General features: G+C 40.8%; 1 protein-coding gene across 1 annotated transcript in view; it reads left to right on the forward strand.

Moving 5' to 3' along the window:
- The first annotated feature begins 216 nt into the window (after positions 1–216).
- Positions 217–23,364, forward strand: part of LOC143276476 (beta-galactosidase-like) — a 32,038-nt gene continuing 8,890 nt past the window's right edge. The window contains exons 1-15 of the mRNA XM_076580990.1: positions 217–304; positions 2,692–2,858; positions 3,523–3,673; positions 4,418–4,481; positions 6,381–6,475; positions 9,269–9,452; positions 10,007–10,062; positions 11,071–11,192; positions 12,246–12,402; positions 14,308–14,382; positions 17,241–17,330; positions 17,958–18,062; positions 20,403–20,537; positions 21,899–21,996; positions 22,657–22,783. Of these exons, the coding sequence (XP_076437105.1) occupies positions 239–304; positions 2,692–2,858; positions 3,523–3,673; positions 4,418–4,481; positions 6,381–6,475; positions 9,269–9,452; positions 10,007–10,062; positions 11,071–11,192; positions 12,246–12,402; positions 14,308–14,382; positions 17,241–17,330; positions 17,958–18,062; positions 20,403–20,537; positions 21,899–21,996; positions 22,657–22,783 (1,692 nt within the window). The 5' untranslated portion in view covers positions 217–238. The remainder of the gene's footprint in view (positions 305–2,691; positions 2,859–3,522; positions 3,674–4,417; positions 4,482–6,380; positions 6,476–9,268; positions 9,453–10,006; positions 10,063–11,070; positions 11,193–12,245; positions 12,403–14,307; positions 14,383–17,240; positions 17,331–17,957; positions 18,063–20,402; positions 20,538–21,898; positions 21,997–22,656; positions 22,784–23,364) is intronic.

Here is a 23,364-nt window from a genome sequence, read left to right on the forward strand (position 1 = left end):
CACACACACACGCACACACTTGAAGATTTATAAATGAATATTCTGAAATAATTATAAACGAACGGGGGTGATGGGACTGACTATTTGTGTTCTCAAACAATCAAAGGCAATTTTTGTGTGTTCTCCTTGTCGGAGCAGGAAGGGAAGAAATGGGAGGTAAGTGAAAGCGGCTTGACGCTGACATAGTTATGTCCCTCACTTTGTTTTGTAATTTTCTGATCACGTGAGTGTGATCAAAATGGCGGAAAAGAACGCGGAACGAGTTTGTCTGATGTTGCTATGTCTTGTTGCACTGCCCATTACGGTAAGTGTGTAGTCTTTGGGTGCACTTTTACGTCTTTCGAATCGCACTCTCTTTCTTTCTCCCAAGTTTGACTGGAAAATCAAACTGAGAGTCTAGTGATTCGGATGAGACGATAAACGTGTGCAGAACGCAGCAGGCGCACTGAGAAAAAACAACAAAAACCATGGCAACGAGCGTTGTCCTCTGGAAAAATTATGTAGAAGAAATTCTCTCTCTCTCTCTCTCTCTCTCTCTCTCTCTCTGTCTCTCTGTCTCATAAACACAGATACAGACACACACAGATCTCTCTCTCCATATATATACATTTTTTAAAAATTTTATTTTTTCTTTATATATGCACTCAAGGCCTGACAAAGCAAGCTGGGTTATGCTGCTGGTCAGGCATCTGCCAAGCAGATGTGGTGTAGTGTACGTATGGATTTGCCTGAAAGAAGTGACGCTTCCTTGAGAAACTGAAACTGAGCTGAATCCCTTAAGAATCAGTTAAGATGGCATGTTATCAGGTTAACCAATTCAGTGCCAGAGAATTTTGTAAAAAAAAAAAAAAAAAAAAAAAGTGCTCTCCCCTTGCCAGGGAATTTTGAGGAATCGGGGGTAATTCCCTAATAAGACCACAAAAAATTCTAGCACAAAAGCTGTGGGTGATACAGAAAGAAAGTAAACGTTTTTGTGAAGGAAAATGATTGTAGATTCTGCTTTTGGGCTCTTTTACCAAATTAGTTTGATTGTAGAAAACTGTTCAGGCATGTAAAGTCAAGATAATATTTTTTGTGCAACAAAAAAGTCTATTTCCACCTCAACATAATAACATCCATAGAGAAAAGAAACAAAATACAGCTAGAAATAGCATGCTATTGTCAGATTATACCTGTAGAAGAAATTAAAACTGTTATAAGTTTATAAAAGCAAATCACAGCTCGTGCATACATGTAAGTAAATCACTGTCCCAACAATGACAAAGGTGGGTAAAGTCAATGTAAAAGATCAATCACGGTCTCAGAAACTGAGCTGGCAAGCTTTTTCGACAGCTAAGAGCGTTCAGGGTGTGAGAGTGTGAAGTTCTTTGATGACATTCACTCCTTTCAAGTTGCACGTAGGCTGATTAAAGTGTCTGCTGTGCATCCAGCTTGCCACCTCTTCAAACAAGTCAACCATCTGATTCAGCGAAAAAAAGTGTGGAAAACAAAAAGCACATGTTTCACGTCCAGTGCAGGTTCCACCCTGCGTTTCGTGAAAATCGTGGAGCATTGGCGGTTGTCAATCCTACAGTCTGCATTGAAATGTGAGCACACTCATTCCTAAAAAAACACGCCCCCTTCATGAACTCTGGTTGTCGTTCGACCTATCGTCTTACATCACTCCTCTCCCTCTCCTGCCCTTCTTCCAACACTCGCTGCACGTATTGTGTCAGTCATAGCCACTTGTTCCAAAATGCTGTCTGATTGAATAGATGGACTGAATTATCATCAAATGGGCTGTCAGTTTCGTCACTGTCATTGTCAATCACCTTCATTTTCAAACCAATCATCAGACAAGAGAGATCCTTCTCCATCGCGAAAGCTGTCCATAATCACAAGCAGAGCTTTCAGAATTGTGTAAATCTGCTGACTGTGACTATTTGCTTTACTGGACACAGTTTTCAATGCATTTTTTTGCACATGATGCAACCCCCTTTTCCATGCGCGTATCACGTGGTCAGTTAGCAAATTATTATCGAGAAGAAAGGGGTCTTGTACCTGATGAATGTTTATTTAAATAGTATTTTTTATAATCTTGATACATCAAACAAATTGTTCAGAGACTGTTTATGTGAATTGAAACAAACTCCAATGAAGGAAAAATCAGAACATATGCAGGACTTCATGCAATGGATGTCTTACAGGCACTATGGCAATACTTTTTGTAGGAGATCAGCTATGTCTTACAGGCACTCTACTGGTTAAATGTGTACATGAAAATAAGAAAGAGAAGATAGTATTTACAGTGATTTATAGTTCAGTTGTTTTTGTTTTTAAAGTGTGTGTGTGTATGCATGTTTCTGTTCAGGACTTAAATGATCATCATCATTAATGCTATAATCATAATGATATTGTATTGTATTATTATATATATGTATGAATATATGATGATATTAATGCATTCTAGATGAATGTTATTACAATTTTTACAAAATAAGTGTTTCCCATCAATTAAAATATGAGTTGTTGGTTACCAAAATCTGATATTTTGCTTTTCTTAAAAAAAATCTTTTGTTTATTTATTCATTTATCTTGATACGCAGATCATTCAACATGTGACACCAAAATATTTCTGATTTGTTGCTGTTGTACAGTAATAGAGACTCAGTACAATGCAGTACAATACAATACTCTTATTTCAATTTTCAGAGTGATGCTAGCAATTTCACCATTGACTACAACAAGGACACATTTTTGAAGGATGGTCAGCCCTTTCGCTATGTGTCTGGCAGCCTTCACTACACCCGTGTTCACCCCGATTCCTGGAAGGACAGGATGAACAAGATGAGGATTGGGGGTCTCAATGCTGTCCAGACGTGAGATTTCAGTCTTTGATTTTTAAGATTTTCCTGTCATTATGACAATATACCTCCTGCTATATAATTATTGTGTCAGTGTGTGTGTGTGTGTTGTGTGTATGTGTGTGTGTGTGTGTGTGTGTGTGTGTGTGTGTGTGTGTTACTCCAGATCTGAACTGATGGAGTCCATGTTATGCCTTTTGTACTACACTTCAGACGAAAGCTACAACAACAAAATACCCATATTAAAATTCTGTTTGTTGATAAAATGAAACATAGGAAGGAGTATTTCCATGTTATACAGATTTCTGTATTGGTGTTTTGGTGATTTTTTTCCCTTATATTTGACTTTGTTTTAACATTAACTGATTAAGATCAGATGTGCAGATCTTTTAAGCGGTATCTGAACCTCAGCTGCAAACTTTTCAGTATTACAAAAATCAGCAACTCCCACAGACAAGAACAAAATTACCATGACTGAACAAAATCATGCAGTCATTCTGATGCTTTATTTTCATGATGCTCTTATAAGTTGATAATTTTTAGAATTGTGTCCAGGTGTGTGTACATGTATTTGTTGACCAGTCTGAAATGATTTTGCCCCTTTTTACTTGTAAGATAATAATAATGCAGTCTGCACTTCTTTAACAACAGGGTGCTGTTTTGTTTAATGTTGCTCTAGCTATGTTCCGTGGAACATGCATGAGATAAGTCCCGGTGAGTTCACGTTTACTGGAGCGTCTGACTTGCCTCGTTTCCTGTCTTTGGCCAAAGAGTCTGACTTGGTTGTCCTGCTGAGAATGGGCCCCTACATCTGTGGAGAGTGGGAGTTTGTGAGTACACTATGGTGTATGTGTGCGGGTGGGGGTGTGGAAGGGGTGGGGAGCAGTGTTTGTTTTTGTGTGTTATGTGTTTTTTTGCCTCAGAAACTGTTGTTTTTTTTAATTTTGGGGGTGTTGAAGATGCTGCTATGTGGGTCCATTTAGGTTTGGGACTATTTGACAAAGCTGTACTCTCATAAAACATCCAGGTGTCAACCAGGCTGAGAGATACAGACACCTGCAATGTTGGCCAGGAAAATTTAGCTACACATACAAAGATGTATCTTTGAAGTGGGTGAGCCTCGACTGGGTGGTCCTATTCTTCCCATTGGAGCTTGTGGCACATTCAGCTCTGGGTAAGAGACAGCTATGAACTGAAAAAACCCCACTTCAGATGGGGCTTGAACCCACATCCTCCCAGCTGTCAGTCTGCAACTCTAACCACTGTGGAGTGTGTTTGTGTGAGTGTTTATATATGTGTCTGTTCATGAAAATGTGTGTGTGTGTGTGTGTGTGTGTGTGTGTGTGTGTGTGTGTGTGTGCCCACATATATATCATTTTATGATATATACATGTATATGTGTGTAAACATCTTTGTGCATACATGGTACTTTGTTAGTGTGTGTTCCTCAGTTTGTCAGAGTGCATTGTAAGAAAGCAGGTGCCATTTTGGAAAAAAAAACAACAAAAAAATTAAAGCACAGCAAGTCTTTCAAACAGTATTCCTCTAGACACTTGTTGTTATTCTGTTCTAAGGGTGGCTTCCCTGCATGGCTGCTGACTGAGAACAAACATATGATTTTACGTACAACTGATCAATGTGAGTTCCTCTGTGATTCTTTTTATATCTTGTTTGATTTGAACAAGTATTTTAAGTAACAAATAATTGATTTCCATGTAGGTTTATGAAGTGTTTTTTATTTTGATTTATGTTTGCACATTTATGCACATTTGTGTTTATTAGAAATGTTACACACATTCTCAAGCATGCACATACGCACACATCTACTTTTACTTGAATGTGTTTGCTTGTGCATGAAAATACACATGCACACACACACATGCACACACTTGCTTTCAATCAATCTCACTCTCTCTCTCTAATACTCTTTCATACACACACACACACACACACACACACACACTCACTCTCTCTCTCTCTCTCTCTCTCTCTCTCTCTCTCACTCACTCACACTCACACTCATTCTCTCACACACATTCTTGCATACACTCCAGCACATGCACACACATTCACATACTCACACACACTTACACACACAGACACAGACACACAGACACACACACACACACACACACACACACACACACACACACACACACTTACAGCTCATTGACTAACTCACACTCACTCACATTTACACTATCGCACACACACTCACACATGTGCATGCATATGCACACACCCGCACACACATACACACACACACGCGCGCGCGCACACATACACACACACACACACACACACACACACACACACACTCACTCACACATGCATGCACACACGCACATGTGCGCGCGCATGCGTGCACACACACACACACACACACACACAGGACAGTGATGTTCTAGAGTGCCAGCCAGTGATTCCCTGCTACATACCTGATTTATGCATCTTTAAGCAGCAAATTGTTTTACAAATCAGGATGATAATCCTGTGATCTAAGTACACTTCAGAGCAGAGCGGTCATTGAAAGTGTGTTAACTTTCACTATTACTGTTTGGCACGGAAACATTTGCAAGGCAGAAGTCGCAGCCCTGAACAGAATCGTAAAAAAAAAACTGCCACCAAGATTACTTGGGCTGATCTCACTTCTCTAGACGACATATATTATAAGCAGCTACTCAAAAAAGCAAAATCAATCAGCCAGGATGAATCACATCCAGCTTTTGGGATTTTCGAAATGCTCCCATCTGGTGGACAATACAGAAGAATAGGGATGATAAGCAATTGCTTCGCCGATAGCTTTTCCCCCACAGCAGTCAGTGCCTTGTCTCTCGAACAAATCCAGTATGATGAAAGAGAATTGTGTGATCAACAACCATTTACCTGAAGATCTAGCCGTCAGCCCCATCCACATGTAATATGCGGCTTTGATGGATGGATTACGTTGTAGGAGCCTAGTCGGCTTATGTTCAAACATGTGTGTGTGTGTGTGTGTGTGTGTGTGTGTGTGTGTGAGTGAGTGTGCACAAGTTCTTATATTGATATGCACATGTATGTATCCTAAATTCTGTTGTATCTGTGTGTATGATTTTTGATATATGTTTGTACCTTTTTATGTACCATTCCCCCCAATGTACCTTGTGAGCCTGGAACACTTCATAATAAAGACATTTTCTGTTCTATTCTATTGTATTCTTCTGGATGAAATTGTAAGAGCATAAAGACATCTTTGTAAGAGCATTAAGACATATTTTAAATTTTATATTAAATGTTCTAGTTTGTAACTAATATAAAGTAAATGAACTCTTTTTTTGTTCAATCTTATTGGTGTCTTTTGGTGGGTATTCAGTTATTTTTTGTGGGAATTTTATTTGCACTGATTAATTATGTTTCTCACCTCAACAGTGGAGACCAAAAAACCCCAAGAGTTTGATTCCTAGGAAGTAAAACAATTATGATCATATGTCGCCATGTCGTCCCTGTAGTGAAGTAACACAAAATCCATTCAGTAATATTGTGACTCTCTTCTTGCAGCATACATCTCACGTGTGGATAAATGGTTCACCCAACTACTGAAAGTCATCCAGCCTTACCTGTACGAAAATGGAGGACCCATTGCTATGGTGCAGGTGAGTCTGTAAGATAGTCAGTCATTTCCGACCATGACCATCAGAACAGCAGAGGAGGCAGCTGCTTTCCCAACTATCTGGGCTAGAATTTGATTATTGTGGATAGTGTCTTTCCTAAGTTACATCCTCACTCTCTCAGCCAAGAGGGCTTTAGTCAGTGTTTGGATGGTCCCCAAAGGCCAACTAGCCCTCAAGGCTGCAGCACTAAGAGCCAGCACAATCTTGCCTCCTAGTTAGAGTCATACTCCTTCCCTAAAGACTAAGCTGTAAATGAATTCCCTTTGCAGGTGGAGAAACCTTTGATCATATGGCTGTCTCTCGCTTTGCTGTTGGCCCAACTGTGAGCATATGTCAGTCTCTGATATAAGCTGAACATTGAGCTTGTTTTGGTGAGTCACTGAACAACAGCATCTTCTCTGCACTTGCCTGATTTCTTAGCCAGTGGGAAAGGTCTCTTCTTGCATTTGCTCTGGGAGTTTTACTTCATTTCATTTCATTTTGCCCATCGCTCCTGGTGGAGCATAGGCCATCGACGACCCCTTGCCATCGCACTCTGTTCTGGGCTGCTCTGGCCATTCCAGTCCAGTTGGTCCCTTGCTGATTCAGCTCTGCCTCGGTATCTCACCTCCAGCTGTTGCGAGGCCGGCCTCTCTTCCTCTTTCCCTGCGGGTTCCAGGTCAGGGCTTGGCGTGTGATGCTGGATGCTGGCTTCTTGAGGGTGTGTCCGATCCAGCCCCACTTCCTCCACATTATCTGCTTGGCCACTGGTTCCTGTCCCGCTCGCTCCCACAGATCTTCGGGGGTTTTACTTGTGCTTGCTTTTTTCTCTGTGTTGTTTATCTTTGAAGAGGCTTTAATTTATGCAAATACATTCATAAAGAATGATCCCAGATGGCGTAATTTCTATACTTGTTTTGTTCAGATTAGTTTTCGTAAGTATACTTACACTGTTGTAGCGCAAGGTTCACAGACACAGTACTTGAGTATGTATGTGTGTGTGTGTGTGTGTGTGCGTGTGTGTGCGTGCGTGTGTGTTAAAGTCAAAGTCAAAACTTTATTGCATGATGGCAAATTGAAGAAGCAACAGTTGCTTAAATTTTTTAAAATTTTTTACATCAAGCCATCAATGAAAAAATAGAAAAAATAAAATCAAAGGAGGGAGAGAGAGAGAGAGAGAGGAAAAAGGATGGAAAGCAACAACAAAAAATCCATACATGTGTAAGAATAGTGTGATAATGAAATAAACAGTTTCATTTCTGTTTCTCTCACACACACACACACACACACACACACACACACACACACCACACACACACACACACACACACACACACACCACGTACACACACACACAGAAACACATGAACACACATGCTCAAGCAGGAATACACCATGTCCCTCCTATTCAATTACACATATTCTCTCATATGATAAAATTCACTGCTAACACAAGCTAATGCAGAATGTTTCACAATTAGTAAAAGAAACATTAGAATAATAGATCAAGACTTGTATTACTGTTGATAATTTTCTCTGAGAAGATTCTTCAGATTTTTCTTAAACACATTTGTATTCACCATACTTTTCAGAGTGAGTGGAAGATCATTCTATAGATCTCCACCAGAAGCTGGATTTGTTTCTTGGTGTGTGTGTGTCTGTGTGTGATTGAGTTTGTAGCTTGAGTGACTTGAGACTTATTCTGTCTACAGTAGCAAGAATGTTTGGTTTAAGGTTTGAGTACTACTATAGTTTTTATTCTTTTGTGATATTACATTTGTACAGTCCTACAGCAGCACAAATATTTGATTTCAGGTTTGAGTTCTACTGTTAGTTTTTATCCTTCTAATGCACACTGTATCTGCACGAGGTGCCATGCAGAGTGGGTGATGCGTTGGACTTCTGATCCAGTGTTCACCAGTGTGCAGGGTTTGAGGCGCCATTTCTCTGCAGCGTTGTGTCCTTGGGAAAGGCACTTCACTCTGATTTTCCTCACTCCACCCAGGCGTGATGAGTACCTGACTTCAGTTGGGGATAGTCTTTCTTTCTTTTGCGTTAGACAGCTGCGCAGTGAGGGTCGAAGTCCAAGGGATGCCACAAACTCAGACATCTGGCGAAGATTGGCTACCGTCCCCCAGAGCTTGGTGTTGAGGTCCACACCCCAGGCCAGGACTGCTGCCGCATCTTCTCGTACAGGGGGCAGTCTTGGAGAATATGGGATTGGGTCTGGTCAGCTTGGCCGCAATTACATAGGGATGTGGCTGCCACTCCAATCCTCTTCAGGTGTGCTCGGAGGCTGCAGTGTCCTGTGTGCAGGCGGTAGATGGTAGACTGGTGTCTCCTCTCCAGCGTCCTGATGGGATCCTGGTGTGCCTGGTAGCCTCCATTCAGGGTGACCCAGCCTCTTCGGAATCTGCTGCGGAGGAGAGTTTTTGCTTCATCATACGTGGCAAGAATGGTTGGCTGTGTGAGCTGGCTTCCTTCCTTAGCAAGGTGGTCTGCATCACTCGTTGCCTGGGAAGCCTACATGGGCAGGCACCCACTGGAGGGTTGTTGGGGCTGTTTGGGTAAGGGTTGCGAGGGAGGCCTTAAGGGACTGGATCAGTGGACCAGGATCAGGGGAGTCAAGTTGGGGATAGTGAAAACAGGGAAAGAAGAGGATTGAGACCTGCCCTCCAGTGCCAAGCCCAGCCCTAGATACAGTGATTTTTATATCACCACCCCGGTGGCAGGTAAAAATTGTAGGATTTTTTAAGCTTTTAACCTGAACCTTATCAGTATATGTATGTTTTTCAGATTGAAAACGAATATGGAAGCTATTTTGCCTGTGACCACTACTACATGCGTTTTTTGTACCAAAAAGTACGCACAACACTGGGCAACAACATCATCATCTACACAACAGATGGAAGCAGTGTTGATGATGTTCAGTGTGGGTCAACTGAAGGGGCCTATGCCACTATTGATTTTGGTATCACAGGTAATAGATGTTGTTGGGGTGTGTGTCCTGGTGATTTGTGTGTGTGTATATGAATGTGTGCATGCATTTGAGCTCACCTGATTAGGGCTTGAAAGTATGCATCATGTTCACTGACAGATACTGAATTAGACAGACTGGCATGTTGACAGCTATATTGGATTTTATTCACCCTAAGTGGTAGAAAGAATGTGTGTGTGTGTGTGCATGTGTGTGTGTGTGTGTGTGTGTGTGTGTGAATTTGTGTGTATGTGGCTGTGAGTGTATGTGTGTTTGTGACTTTGTGTGTATGTGACTCTGTATGTGTGTGCGAGTGTGTGCGTGCGTGCATGTGTGTGTGCTCATAGATGTAACAGTTATCATCATTAATATCATTAAGATTACCTGCTACATTTTTTTTTTTCAATCTCTCAATGCAGTGCAGTGACACCATTCAGTCAAAATGCTGATCACCACATTTCACTGCCTCACACAATACACACTTCATACAGAACAGCTGACTGTGCAGGTTGTTGTTGTTTCATCTTCTGACTCTGCTCATGACATGTGGGTTGCAGATGATCCTGCCAGTAAGTTCAAGGTTCAGAGACAATTTGAACCACATGGGCCATTGGTGAGTGATATCTGTTGAGTTTTTGTTTGCTTTGCTCATGAATAAGAATACACACACGCACATGCACACACATATATGTGTGCTTGAATATGCATCTATGTTCGTATATATGGAAACGCGTGCACATGCACACAAACACACACACACACACACACAAAGAAATAGAAAGAAGAAAATTGATGAAAATTGAACATTGCTGTTGGCATATCCACCAGTCTCTTTCAGCAGTTATATAGCACACAATTATTTTTTTAAAATTCAAATTGGCTGTTTGTTTTGTAATAGTATGGAACATTTTCAGTCTTGTTTGGAAATGTTGTGGAAAAAAAAAGAAGGAAATTTGTTTGCTCACATCTGCGGAAACCCAGTAGGATGTTGAAATTTGAATTGTCAAAAAAAAGCCAGTCAAAGTGAATCTGACCAGGATCGTGTTGGTGTGGAGTGGTGGCCTAGTGGTAACACGTCCACATAGGAAGCGAGAGAATCTGAGCACACAGGATCGAATCCCCTGCTCACCAGTATTTTCTCCCAGTTCTCTGGACCTGGCTGGTCTGGCTGCTAGTCATTTTGATGAGACAATAAAGCAAGGTTCTTTGTGCAGCATGTACTTAACATACACGAAAGAACCCACACCAACAAAAGGGTTGACCCTGGCAAATTCTGTAAAAAAAAAAAATCCGTATTGATAAGGAAAAAATCCCAACAAGTGGAGGGAGAAAAAAAAGAAGAAAAAAAATGGTGTTGCTGGACTGTAGTGACATGTTCTCCCTGAGTAGAGTGGCCTGAATTTCACACAGAGAAGTCTTTTTTGTGACAGAGAGTACAATGCAGCACAGTACAGTACAGTACAGTACAGTACAACACAACACATGATAACACAACACAGCATAGCACAACACAATGCAGCATAACACAACACAGCACAGCACAGCACAGCAAAGTACACCACAGCACAGCACAGCACAGCACAGCACAGCACAGCACAGCACCAAAAAATGTTGTGTGCAGGTGAACTCAGAGTTCTACACTGGCTGGCTGGACCACTGGGGACAGGGTCATGCACATGTGGACCTGATCAAGTTTGCAAAGTCACTGGATAAGCTGCTGGCATATGGTGCCAACGTCAACATGTCAGTGTGCTGTTAGTCTGTGTCATTATCGTCATTTTTATTTTATTCATCATTGATACTTTTATATTGGGCATCCTTGGTCAGACACCGGACTCAATGTGCTTAACACACACGGAGCTGATGGATGTGGTGACCCAGTGATTAGAGTGCTGGATTCTCATTCTAAGTTTGATCTGAGAGTTAAGTATGGAGATTTTTTCCAGTCTCCCAGGTCAACATATGTGCAGACTTGCTTGTGCCTAAACCACTGTTGTGTGTATAACCATGCAGAAGATTAAATACACACATTAAAGATTCTGTAATCCATGTCAGCATTTGATGGGATGTGGAAACAAGAACTTAACCAGCATGCACACACCTCAAAAAACAGAAATTGCCTGCCTGTATTGCGGGATAAAAATCATCATACACGTAAAAGCCCACTGATATACATGAGTAAACGTGGGATTTGCAGCCCGCAAATGCTGAACAAGAAAGTGAAGAAGAAACTCTGAGTCATTTGTTTGTAGCCATTGGATTTTTAGGTTGAGAAGAGGCCACACATACCAGAACAAACCCAGCATTGCTTCTTAGTCACTTCAGTAGTGCTCAGTAGTGGTTTTTCTGATTCAACCCACGCAATATATCACCTACTAAGGCACCTGCTTATGACAATAAACACTGACACTGGAGAGCCAGAGCCACAGCTTCTTTTTTTCTTTTTTTGTTGTTGCTTGTTTATTTGCTGGTGTCTGTCGTGGCAGTCAGGTTAGGATGAAAAGGGATGTTTGATTGGCATACTTTTTATTTGTTGAGCTTGTTGGTTATCAGGCTTCATATAGCAGACTGACACAGTATGAAATCAAAATGAATTCACAATCACCCTCAGAAGAGTCAGGAGTGTTGTGATATGAAATGTGTTTTATGTTTAGATTTGTGGAATTTAGGCTTCTAAAAAAGTGTTGGCTCAGAGCATGTAGCACCTTTTTTTTCTTTTTTCATTGTTATTAGTTGTTTCCAAAGACTTACGCATGTTAGAAAAAAAAGGTTCATAGAGAGAGTTTGTTTGTGCAGGTATATGTATGAAGGAGGGACCAACTTTGGCTACAATAATGGTGCCAACGATCCTCCTTACATGCCAGTCCCCACCAGTTACGATTATGATGCGCCACTCAATGAATCAGGGGACATCACTCCAAAATATCTTGCGATACGTGACGTCATTTCTAAGGTAATTATCGAAGCTGATTTTTTCCTTATTTATGTGTTCGGCTTTGTAAAGGAATGCATTCACTTTCTGCAGTTCCTACCTGTTAGACTGAGAAGACTATTTGGAAGTACGGACTGGCTGTGAAGTGACAATATGAATAAACTTCTGAATTATTATGTTGTTGAAACAATAGTGTTTATTGTGTATTAATTTGAACTTCTTCTTTTTGTTTTTTTAAGACTTAGAGGCACATGTGTACCTCATAACTTGCTAAGTAAAAATTATATCAATCCTGTTTCTTACATGAATTATAAGAGAGTTTCCTTTACTCAGAAATGAAAGTTAAAACTCACTTGTATATTTCGGTGGTCTCTCAGTTCAGCAAGGAAGGTGGTGAAATATTCCAGTAAGTTCAAACTTTCATTCCTGTGTAGAGGAAACTTTCTACCATTTGCTGTTGTGTTTTTGGAGTATATTTTTCTTGAGAGCAGTTTGAGGCAAGAGGTGCTGTTGGGACTTTACAATGATATTATCATGGAAATTATACAAATAATGAGGCCAGGAGACAATATCATTAACAAATAGTAAAGAGTGGTAGCTCTCTCCATTACACAAGGTACACAACTTCAAGTCAGTGATGCTTACGCTACCGATTCAGCTAGCACACAGGTAAATAAAAAGGTACATTGGAACAAACCCAGACACTTCCTCAAAAAGGAAGCGCCGGGCCTGTCCTTATCATTTGACATGTGCACACAGCAGCAAAGACAGAAGAAATGTGCAAACACAAATTAGCTTTTATTCAAGACTGGCATAGCCTCTTTAATCCTGAATAAGCCACACAGAACACATGGACAATACAGAACAAATACATGGTTGCCTCGGTAGTTTATCCACTGGAAATTATACAGATAATGGGCCAGGAGACGATATGATTAACAAATAGTAAAGAGTGGTAACTCTCTCCATTACACAAGGTACACAACTTCAAGTCAGTGATGCTTACGCTACCGATTCAGCTAGCACACAGGTAAATAAAAGGTACATTGGAACAAACCCAGACACATGATTTGTGTCACAAACATGGAAAAGTCATTTTGTTTCTGTACTTTAAAACTGAGCGAATGTTTTTCAAGGAACAGTATGATTTAAAGGTTGTCCTTAAATTGGAAAGCATGGCTCTTTGTGTGTATCATGATTTGATAACTGGACCTGTACGATGAGATGAAAAAATATATTTCATGCCAGTTATTTTTTAATGACATTGAATGGAACAAAACTATCTGTCTGTCAAAACTGATGGAAAACCGTACTTCTATGATAAAGGCATCCACATTAGCAATTCATAAATATGTGTTGTATTACTCTCTGTCCCTAGAGACAGCATGTCTCCACAGTGTATACAAAATTACAGTAATGAAGATGTGTATTATATCATGCATGATACATGAACTTTTATGAACAGTTACAGATGTTACAAATTCTGAAGTGTTTATGCAATTATAAAGTAACAATGTATTCAAGCAATCAAGCAAAATGAACTGTTCAGTGATTGGAAAAGTCATAACAGTAGAATAGCAATTCATAAATATGTGTTGTATTACTCTCTGTCCCTAGAGACAGCATGTCTCCACAGTGTATACAAAATTACAGTAATGAAGATGTGTATTATATCATGCATGATACATGAACTTTTATGAACAGTTACAGATGTTACAAATTCTGAAGTGTTTATGCAATTATAAAGTAACAATGTATTCAAGCAATCAAGCAAAATGAACTGTTCAGTGATTGGAAAAGTCATAACAGTAGATTGTTTGTCTCCAGATATGAGAATTTCGATGCATGGATGATCCAGCTTATTAAACTGACATTGCCTGTATTTGAACATACGCTCATACAAAGCTGTGTTTCTGTGTGTTGCAGTACCGAGAACTGCCACCAGATCCCATCCCTCCCATCTCACCCAAAGGCAACTATGGGCCGCAGTCAATGGCGTTTGTAAGTATCAGCAGGGATCCCACAGAGTCATGGGAGTCAGGAAAAGTCTTGGGAAGAATAGCAAGACTATCTCCAGGGCTAGAAAACATCTTCGAAAAAACAAGAAGTTTTATACCCTGCAAGTTCTGGAAAAGTCTTGGAATTTTCACGATACCTTTCAGCAGACCTAGAGGATTGAAAAAGATTTTGCCTCCTTCACCCCCACCCACACCCCTAAGCCCCCTACCACACCCCCACCTCCCCACCCTCTGTCTGTTTCCATCTCTCTGTTAGTGGTATCATATTTATTATTGGCTCTTCATAATTCTATTTCAGTATTCAACTTCAATAATTCTTTTTCTCTCTCCTCACACACCCTGCCTCCATACTGTCCCTCCCACTCTGTTTCACACAGCCTCTCACTCTTTTTTTCTTTCTTTCTTTTTTTTTTTTTTTTTTTGCTGTCCCATGATCTGCACTGTTTCAGTGGCATTCCTCCCATGCTGCTCATTCAAAACCCCCCTGACACATCCACACCTGGATTTGTCTGTTGTGGTCCCAGCATCAGCAATTAACAGGGAACCATTGATGTTAGGTCGCCAGGATGCCACACACCAGAGAAGACCCTGCTCTGCTGCTGAGTCACTTTGGTGGTGTTCAGTAGTGCCAGTTCTGATGTAACATACTTAGGACACCATCTGCTAAGACCCCAGCTGACTACAATAAAAGCTTTGTCGTGGAGTGAGCATCATCCCCCAAGTGGAGACTGTCACTACGTCCCCCAATGACAGCCCCCCCATGAATCTGCCAACACCGAAGACCTTGATAGGACTCTCCCTTCCAAAGCATGGAAGCAGAGTTGGATTGAAACTGAGGTCACCATGAGAGCAGGGCATGAAAAGCCACAGTCTTCAGGACAATTTGAAATTTTTTTTATTGATGATGGAGGAAGAGGATGGTAATGATGACTATGTTGCTATGAAGGTCCATTTAGGTTTGGGACTATGTGACAAGGCTGTACACTAGGCTTCCTTTCACAAAGATATCCAGCCTTTAAACAGGCCAGAGTGATACAGACACTTTCAGTGTTGGTCAGGAAATTTTAGCAGTACACGCAAAGACGCATCTGTGAAGTGGATGATACTCGACTCTGTGGTCCCAGTCTTCCCATTTAAGCCCCAAGCACACTGAACTCTTGGAAGGCTGATGGCCAAAAAACCCACCTCCGCTGGGAATTGAATCTGCGTCCTCCCTGCCGAAAGTCCGGGAAGCTAACCATTTCCCCAGAGTGGCTGGTACCTCTCACTTTGTGTGTGGTGATTGTGTGTTTTTGTGTTTGTGGATACTTGTATGTTTGTAGGCTGTGTTTACGCTTTGTTTTTAGGTCATGTTAGGCAGGGTTTTGGAAAAAGTATGGACAACTTGTAGGAAACCTGTGTCTTAAATCACAAACAGTCTGGATTTTGTTGTTTGATTGATATGATACATCTATCCTTGTTCAGAGACCAAGCTCCAAACAGAGTCATTTGCACAACAGGCTGCCTACCTGGGTAGAGCAGACTGAGAAGTGTCATTAGGCACTCATTATTGATATCCTGTGTCATTCAGTCAGGCTTATTTATTTGTGTATGTACGCTTATCTATCTATCTATCTATCTATATATATATATATATTTTTTTTTTTTTTTAATTTTTTTTCTCAAGGCTTGACTAAGCGCGTTGGGTTATGCTGCTGGTCAGGCATCTGCTTGGCAGATGTGGTGTAGCGTATATGGATTTGTCCGAATGCAGTGACGCCTCCTTGAGCTACTGAAACTGAAACTGAAACTCAATCAGGCTTCAGTCATACGCGTGCACATGCACACAGTCACACACACACTTTTGCCAGAACAACTCTCTTGTTGCAGTGGTTTCTATCACATGTGCTGAGTGCATGCTACAAACAGGACCTTGGTTTATCATCTCAACAAATGACTAGTCTAGACCACCAGTCAAAGTTTAGTAGAGGAGAAAATTCTATTCCCTCACTTCCTAGGCGAACACATTACCACTAGGTCATCACTCCACTGAATATTGACAATTCTGCATCAAGATAATGTAGGCAGAACAGTACATTTTCATGAACATATTGATTCCACGATGATATGTAAAGAATCTTGCATGAGACATACGTAAAGTGCTCACTTTTGCACAAATTTGTTTTGCTCCATTGTCACATTAAAAGCATACTTGTCCTTTTCATATGCCTGTTTGATGTCTTTCATAAATATTTGTTAATATTGGCTTTATTTTATTGATTCTACATCTATATACAAAGAATTTGGCTATGACTATGACATTTTTGTCATTTATTTCTTTTTAAGTGTTTACTGTTATTTGCATTGGGTGTCACAGATGCTTTCAGGCAAATCTGATGAGGTGGTCTTTATTTTCATTTATCTAGTGGGTGTTTTTTTGTGTCCCAGAATTTTTTGACATTCTGTTTTCTTTATTTATGACAAATGATGATGGGGGTGATAACTGACAATGCTGCTGTAGAGGTCCGTTTAGGTTTGGGACTGCTGCTGCAAGACAGGCAGTACCCTCATGATATACTGCAGCGTCAACCAGGCTCAGAGATACAGACACCCGTGGTGTTGGTCGGGAAATTTGAGCAACACTCCCAAAGATGCATCTGTGAAGTGGATGACCCTCAGCTGTCTTGTCCAAGTGTTCCCATGTAAACCCGTGGTGTACTCCACCCCGGGTAGCAGCCGTCTACAGGCTGAAGAAACCCACATCTGATGTGGTTTGAACCTGAGTCCTCACAGTCATCAGTTCGGGATGCTAACTACTTTGTCACGGCGTCTTTTATTCATGAAGTGATGGTTGTTTTGCAGGTGTCCACGGTGCAGGACGCCCTGTCCACGCTGTGTCCTGAAGGGCCGATCACGTCCCTCTACCCTCTGTCAATGGAGGAGGTGAAGCATGTAAGTAGCAACCTTCAGTCAGCATGGCTGTGTGGATCAAACTTTTCCTGCTTCACAACTTAACTATCTGTTTTCATTTCTTGCATGCACTTACAATTTTTTATTAAAAATCTAGGGTAGGCTCTTGAGGGTTGACCATCACAATAGGTTCATGTGTTAGTTCAGACATCTGCTCATTAAACCCTACGCCTGAGCAAAAAAAAAAATGCTGAGGCATCAAAATTTGTTTCGTTAAAATGGTTTCCATGTTTGTACATTTCCATAAACTGCAATCAAAGGGAACTGACTTCTACAGTATTACCAGCTGTGTCCACATGTGTCAATTTGGAGGAAAATCTGGTCGATTTGAGTATGTTTTCTGCATTTTCCTGCATGTATACGGCAGTGAAACCTGCCAAGGCTGTAAACTGCCAAGGGTTGAGTGGGTTAAGCTGATGTGGTGAAGCTTGTATGGATTAGCCTGCATGCTTTGACACATCCATGAAACTGAAACTGTTGCACAGTTGGTAAGATGAATGATGCTAATGTTTGTAATCGTGTAATCTGCAGCGAGAAAGTAAAATGTTTCACTTGGTGTAAATAGCTATTATATAACGTGTGCCACAAAATTCTGTGGTGTTGTTCCAGTATTACGGATTCATCCTGTATCGCCACAAACTGAAGAAGTCTGTCACCAGTACATTGCTGATGACCAGTGGTGTCCGGGACCGAGGCTACGTCATGGTGGATCAAGTGTGTGCCGCCTTTTGTTGTTGTTGTTATTCATCATCGTCTTCATCATCATTATCATTACCTCTCATCCTGGTATATGTCTGTCCTGCTCTGTCCATCTTATTTCGCTCTGTCCCGTGTATCCATCCGTCTGCCTGTTTCTTCTACTTTCAGGGTTTGTACAGAGTGCCGGGAGGCTGGAAAAGGTCTTGGATAAAACGAGAGAACCATTCCCAGGGCTGAAAAAGTCTTGTAAAAAATATGTTTTGACATTCAGGGTCTTGAAAAGTCTTGGATTTTTTTTTTTATAAAACCCTTGTCTAGTACCATTTATTCAAGAAAGAGCTTGTTGCATTAAGAACAAAGAAAGAAAGAAAAAAAAAGTGATGAAAGAAACAAAAAGTGATGAAAATTTAACACTGATGCTGGGATATCCAGCAGTCTCTTTCACTAACAGTGCAGCTGACATTTAAAAAAAAAAATGTTTTGGTTTTGTGCTTGGCATGGAAATTTTTCAGGCTGGTCTGGAAAAAAGTATAGAATTTTGTTTGGTCACATCTGCTGGAAGCCTGTGGTACCTGCTTGTCCTAATCTGTTGGTCTTTCTGGACTTTATGTGTGTGCCATTTGTCTGCCTGTCTCTTATTTCTACATGTACACATATATATTCACTTTCACACATCCCCCAACAATATTTACTTCCAAAGTCACTGGCAGCATAGGCCCTTTCGGTTGTCTCACACTGACATAGCCATCACTGTCTCCATCTGTTGTGAGATGGCATGGCCATGTGACAAGATGTAATGGGCTGCACAAGACCATCCTTCTGGGAGCAGTGCAGGGGGAGAGGAAACAAGGCAGACAGTGAAAAAATGAGGCAGACAACATCACTGAGTGGACAGAGACTTACCCACAACCACCAGAAATGGAGAATGTTGGTGATGCTTTCAGCAGTGCAGCACCCCCACAACCAAACCAGGTGGCAGTGAGTGTGTATACATATGAAGGAGGTTCAGGCACTAGCCGACCTTAACATCTGTTGAAATGGGAGATTGGAAAAATCTCCACCCTTTACCCAGCAAGCGCTTCGACGGGGATTCGAACCCAGGATGCTCATGTTTATCAGCTTTATCCGCTTGGCTGTTTTGCCCGTCAGTGTACATGTCTGTCTGTCTGCCCATTTGTTTGTCTGTCAGTCATGTTACCATTTGGTTAGTTCACTTGAAGCTGAAAAGAATGGGGGCATTTGCAGTTCTGGAAGAGGTGTGAAATGGAAACTATTTCACTCCATACTAACCGTTTGGAATGACTAAAGCATTGAAATCGGTAGAGACAGGTGAGGTTTCATCTCTTGAGATTGTAGTAAGAGAAGAAAACAGTTAGTGAGGAGTGGACCCTGAGGAACAAATCACAGCCTTCCATTGTCAGTTTGACGTGTTGAGAAGCAAGAGAGCTGTTATATTTGATAATTAACAGACAGGATTCCCTGAATTCTTTATCATATCTTGTATTATTTTTGTTTGTGAGAGTTTACCTGAATGATTCCCAGTCAAATTTGCAATCACATTTTATCTGTATAAATGTGTGCATGCATGGGTGACTTGTCTTTTGATGCTGTGTGTGTGTGTGTGTGTGTGTGTGTGTGCGAGAGTTTACCTGAATGATTCCCAGTCAAATTTGCAATCACATTTTATCTGTATAAATGTGTGCATGCATGGGTGACTTGTCTTTTGATGCTGTGTGTGTGTGTGTGTGTGTGTGCGAGAGTTTACCTGAATGATTCCCAGTCAAATTTGCAATCACATTTTATCTGTATAAATGTGTGCATGCATGGGTGACTTGTCTTTTGATGCTGTGTGTGTGTGTGTGTGTGTGTGTGTGTGTGTGCGAGAGTTTACCTGAATGATTCCCAGTCAAATTTGCAATCACATTTTATCTGTATAAATGTGTGCATGCATGGGTGACTTGTCTTTTGATGCTCTGTGTGTGTGTGTGTGTGTGTGTGTGTGCGCGCACACACACACAGCATCAAAAGACAAGTGTTTGTTTGTGTGTATGCATACATACAGGTGTGTGTGTGTGTGTGCATGCACACACACATGTGTATCTGTGTGTGTGCGTCTGTTTATGTGTGAAGTTTGCAGCTCTAGTTTATCTAGCGTGTGTGTTAGGGAGTAGAAGTAGCAGCAGGAATCTGTTCCTATTAGTAATGTTTTTATTAGTCTGTTCCTTATTCAAACATGAATCTTAATGCTTAAATGAAATGAAAGAATGTCTACAATCACCAGTGTGTGTGACGGGGACGTTAAAGAAAACTCCACCTCCTTCTGTTGTTCTGTTCACTGTTGCTGTTGGTCTCCAGCTGCCCCAGGGGATGCTGTACAGGGAGAAGGTGATGGAGGTGAACGTCTCGGGCACGGCGGGGCAGTACCTGGACATCTTTGTGGAGAACACTGGTCGTGTGGGATTCTCCACCTCCATGAACTTCCAGACTAAAGTGAGTTTTTTTTGGGGGGGGAGGGGGGGGGGGGGGAATGCTGTTTGTTGTGTTGTCTTCTGTTTGTAATGATGATAATGATAGTTTATTTCTATTGCGTCTTTCATTGAAACACAATAATGCTCAAGGCACATTACACAAGTAAGATATGACATAAAAAAGAAACACTCTGAACAAAAATCACAACCACATGTAAAAATCTAAAAAAAAACAAAAAAACATTCCATGTGAACAACACAGTCACCCCCACCACACTAGGAACTAGACCAAATGTCACCATCTGTGTAATCAAAAAAACAAGCATTAATGCATGGGCAGATGAAATACCTGAATATTAGGATGATAATGATGCAAAGATGCAAGCAGTTGTTTTACATCATGGTATCAAAAACTCTGGCATGGTAGGAAAAATTGTCATTATTATGAGGATGATACAAAAAACTAATTTCACGTCATTGTGTCAAAAAGTGTGGCTAGGTAAGAAAAAATTGTCAGTGTTATGGGGATGATGATGATGCAAAAACAAGATCCAATGGCCGTGCTAAAACAGTCCTCCAAGGAACTGTTGAGGGAGGGGGATGGAGGAGAAGACAGAAAATAATGATGGACTGTCACTGACAACACTGCTAAAAAGACGTTTTTCAGGTTGGAAACAGTTTGGACTGTCACTGACAACACTGCTAAAAAGACGTTTTTCAGGTTGGAAACACTTTTGCATTACAGAAAGACAGTAAAGTTTCAGATTTATCCACGCAGAAAGATGATTTTATCCACAGCAGAAAGATAATTTTATCCATAGCAGAAAGATGATTTTATCCACAGCAGAAAGATGATTTTATCCACGCAGAAAGATAATTTTATCCATAGCAGAAAGATGATTTTATCCACAGCAGAAAGATAATTTTATCCATAGCAGAAAGATGATTTTATCCACAGCAGAAAGATAATTTTATCCACGCAGAAAGATGATTTTATCCACAGCAGAAAGATAATTTTATCCATAGCAGAAAGATGATTTTATCCACAGCAGAAAGATAATTTTATCCATAGCAGAAAGATGATTTTATCCGCAGCAGAAAGATGATTTTATCCACAGCAGAAAGATAATTTTATCCATAGCAGAAAGATGATTTTATCCACAGCAGAAAGATGATTTGCAGAAAGATGATTTTATCCGCAGCAGAAAGATGATTTTATCCGCAGCAGAAAGATGATTTTACCCACAGCAGAAAGATAGCAGAAAGATGATTTTATCCACAGCAGAAAGATGATTTTATCCGCAGCAGAAAGATGATTTATAGGTGTTTGGACTGAACCGTTAGCACCTGTTCTTACAGTGGAAGGTTTCTTCTTGTGAACAGGGCCTGATTGACAATGTGACTCTGGATGGAGAGATTGTGACTGGGTGGGAGATCTACCCCATTCATTTGGAAAACATGCTGCTTGTTAAACCTACAAGGTATGTCTGTCAGAAGAGATTATTGGTGATTTTTCTCCCCATTCATTTATGTGTTGTTTTTTTCTGTTGGTGTAATTGATAGTTATGGCTGGTTCAAACCATTTTGGGGAGGGGCAGGGTGTTAAATGACTTTGTGACTGGTTTGAACAAAAGAGTTTGAAGTTTCATTGCAGCAAACATATCTGTTGAACTAGCATGACAAGTGTAAGCTTATGTGATGTTGTTGTGATTACTGATTGTGTGATATAATATAATAATGGTGAGAGAGAGTGTGTGTTCTTTTCCCTTTCTGGCAAACAGAAGTACCAAGACCAGCCTATCATTAATGGTGGATAATGTTAAAGAAGTGGGGGCAGCATGGCAGAATCCCTGAAACGTTGGACTTCTGATCCAGTGTTTACCAATGATCAGGGCTTGAGGCCATGTTTCAACGTAGTGTTCTGTCTTTGGGAAAGGCACTTCACTCTGATTTCCCTCACTCCACCCGACCTTGAATGGGTACCTGACTTGGGTAGGGTTGCGTTAAAATGGGGGAAGGAGAAGATTGGTACCCACCCTCCACTGCAGACCCCAGACACAGTGAATATCAATTTACTGCCCCAATGGCACAAGGAAATAGGACCTTTAACATGGGTTTTTTTTCCCTTCAATGTAAAACAGATCATTGCCTCTGGTGTCAAGTTCAACTGGTCTTTCTACCCCATCAATCTACACGGGGAAAGTCTCTTTCGGGGGATCAACTGGTCCACCCTTGGACACCAACCTGGACATGCGACCTTGGGTCAAGGTAAGGAGACAGTTTGAGGTTGAGACTGATCTTTGTATCCCTTGCACTTGTTTGACGTGAAATTATTGAAATTTTGTTTTCAGTGCTGGTTTGATTATTTGATTTTAGATTTTGTACTTTGGATATGTTAAACGTTACTGAAGACATTCCAAGATGACAATGTCTCGAGTGTATCATTTTTTGTTCATTGTTTTTTGTTTCTTTGTTGTTGGGTTTTGGGGTTTTGTTCTTGTTTTTTTTTTTTTTTTTTTTGACAAATTTTGAGATCTGTGGATAAATGACTTTTAGTCTTGATGAAGGAATTTGCACACGGTGATTGTAGTCATCAGTTTTTTTATTTTTATTTTACTCATCTGTATACATGAATGTAAATATATTGTTTTGAGTTGTCTCTCAAGTTGTGTCAAGTTCATTTAGGTCAGTGTGAGGTCAGTTTTTACAAGTGTTTGGAGTAACACTTGCTTGAGAGGGCAAAACCTGTGATCCATTTTTTGTCACCAACACCCAGGCAGATGTCTTTGAGGCAGTTTTTGGCAAAAGTTTGCCACGTCTGCTGTTTTGAGAGCAAAGAGTACCCCACA

The sequence above is a fragment of the Babylonia areolata genome, chromosome 2 (assembly GCF_041734735.1).
Source record: "Babylonia areolata isolate BAREFJ2019XMU chromosome 2, ASM4173473v1, whole genome shotgun sequence".
Classification (NCBI taxonomy): domain Eukaryota; kingdom Metazoa; phylum Mollusca; class Gastropoda; order Neogastropoda; family Buccinidae; genus Babylonia; species Babylonia areolata.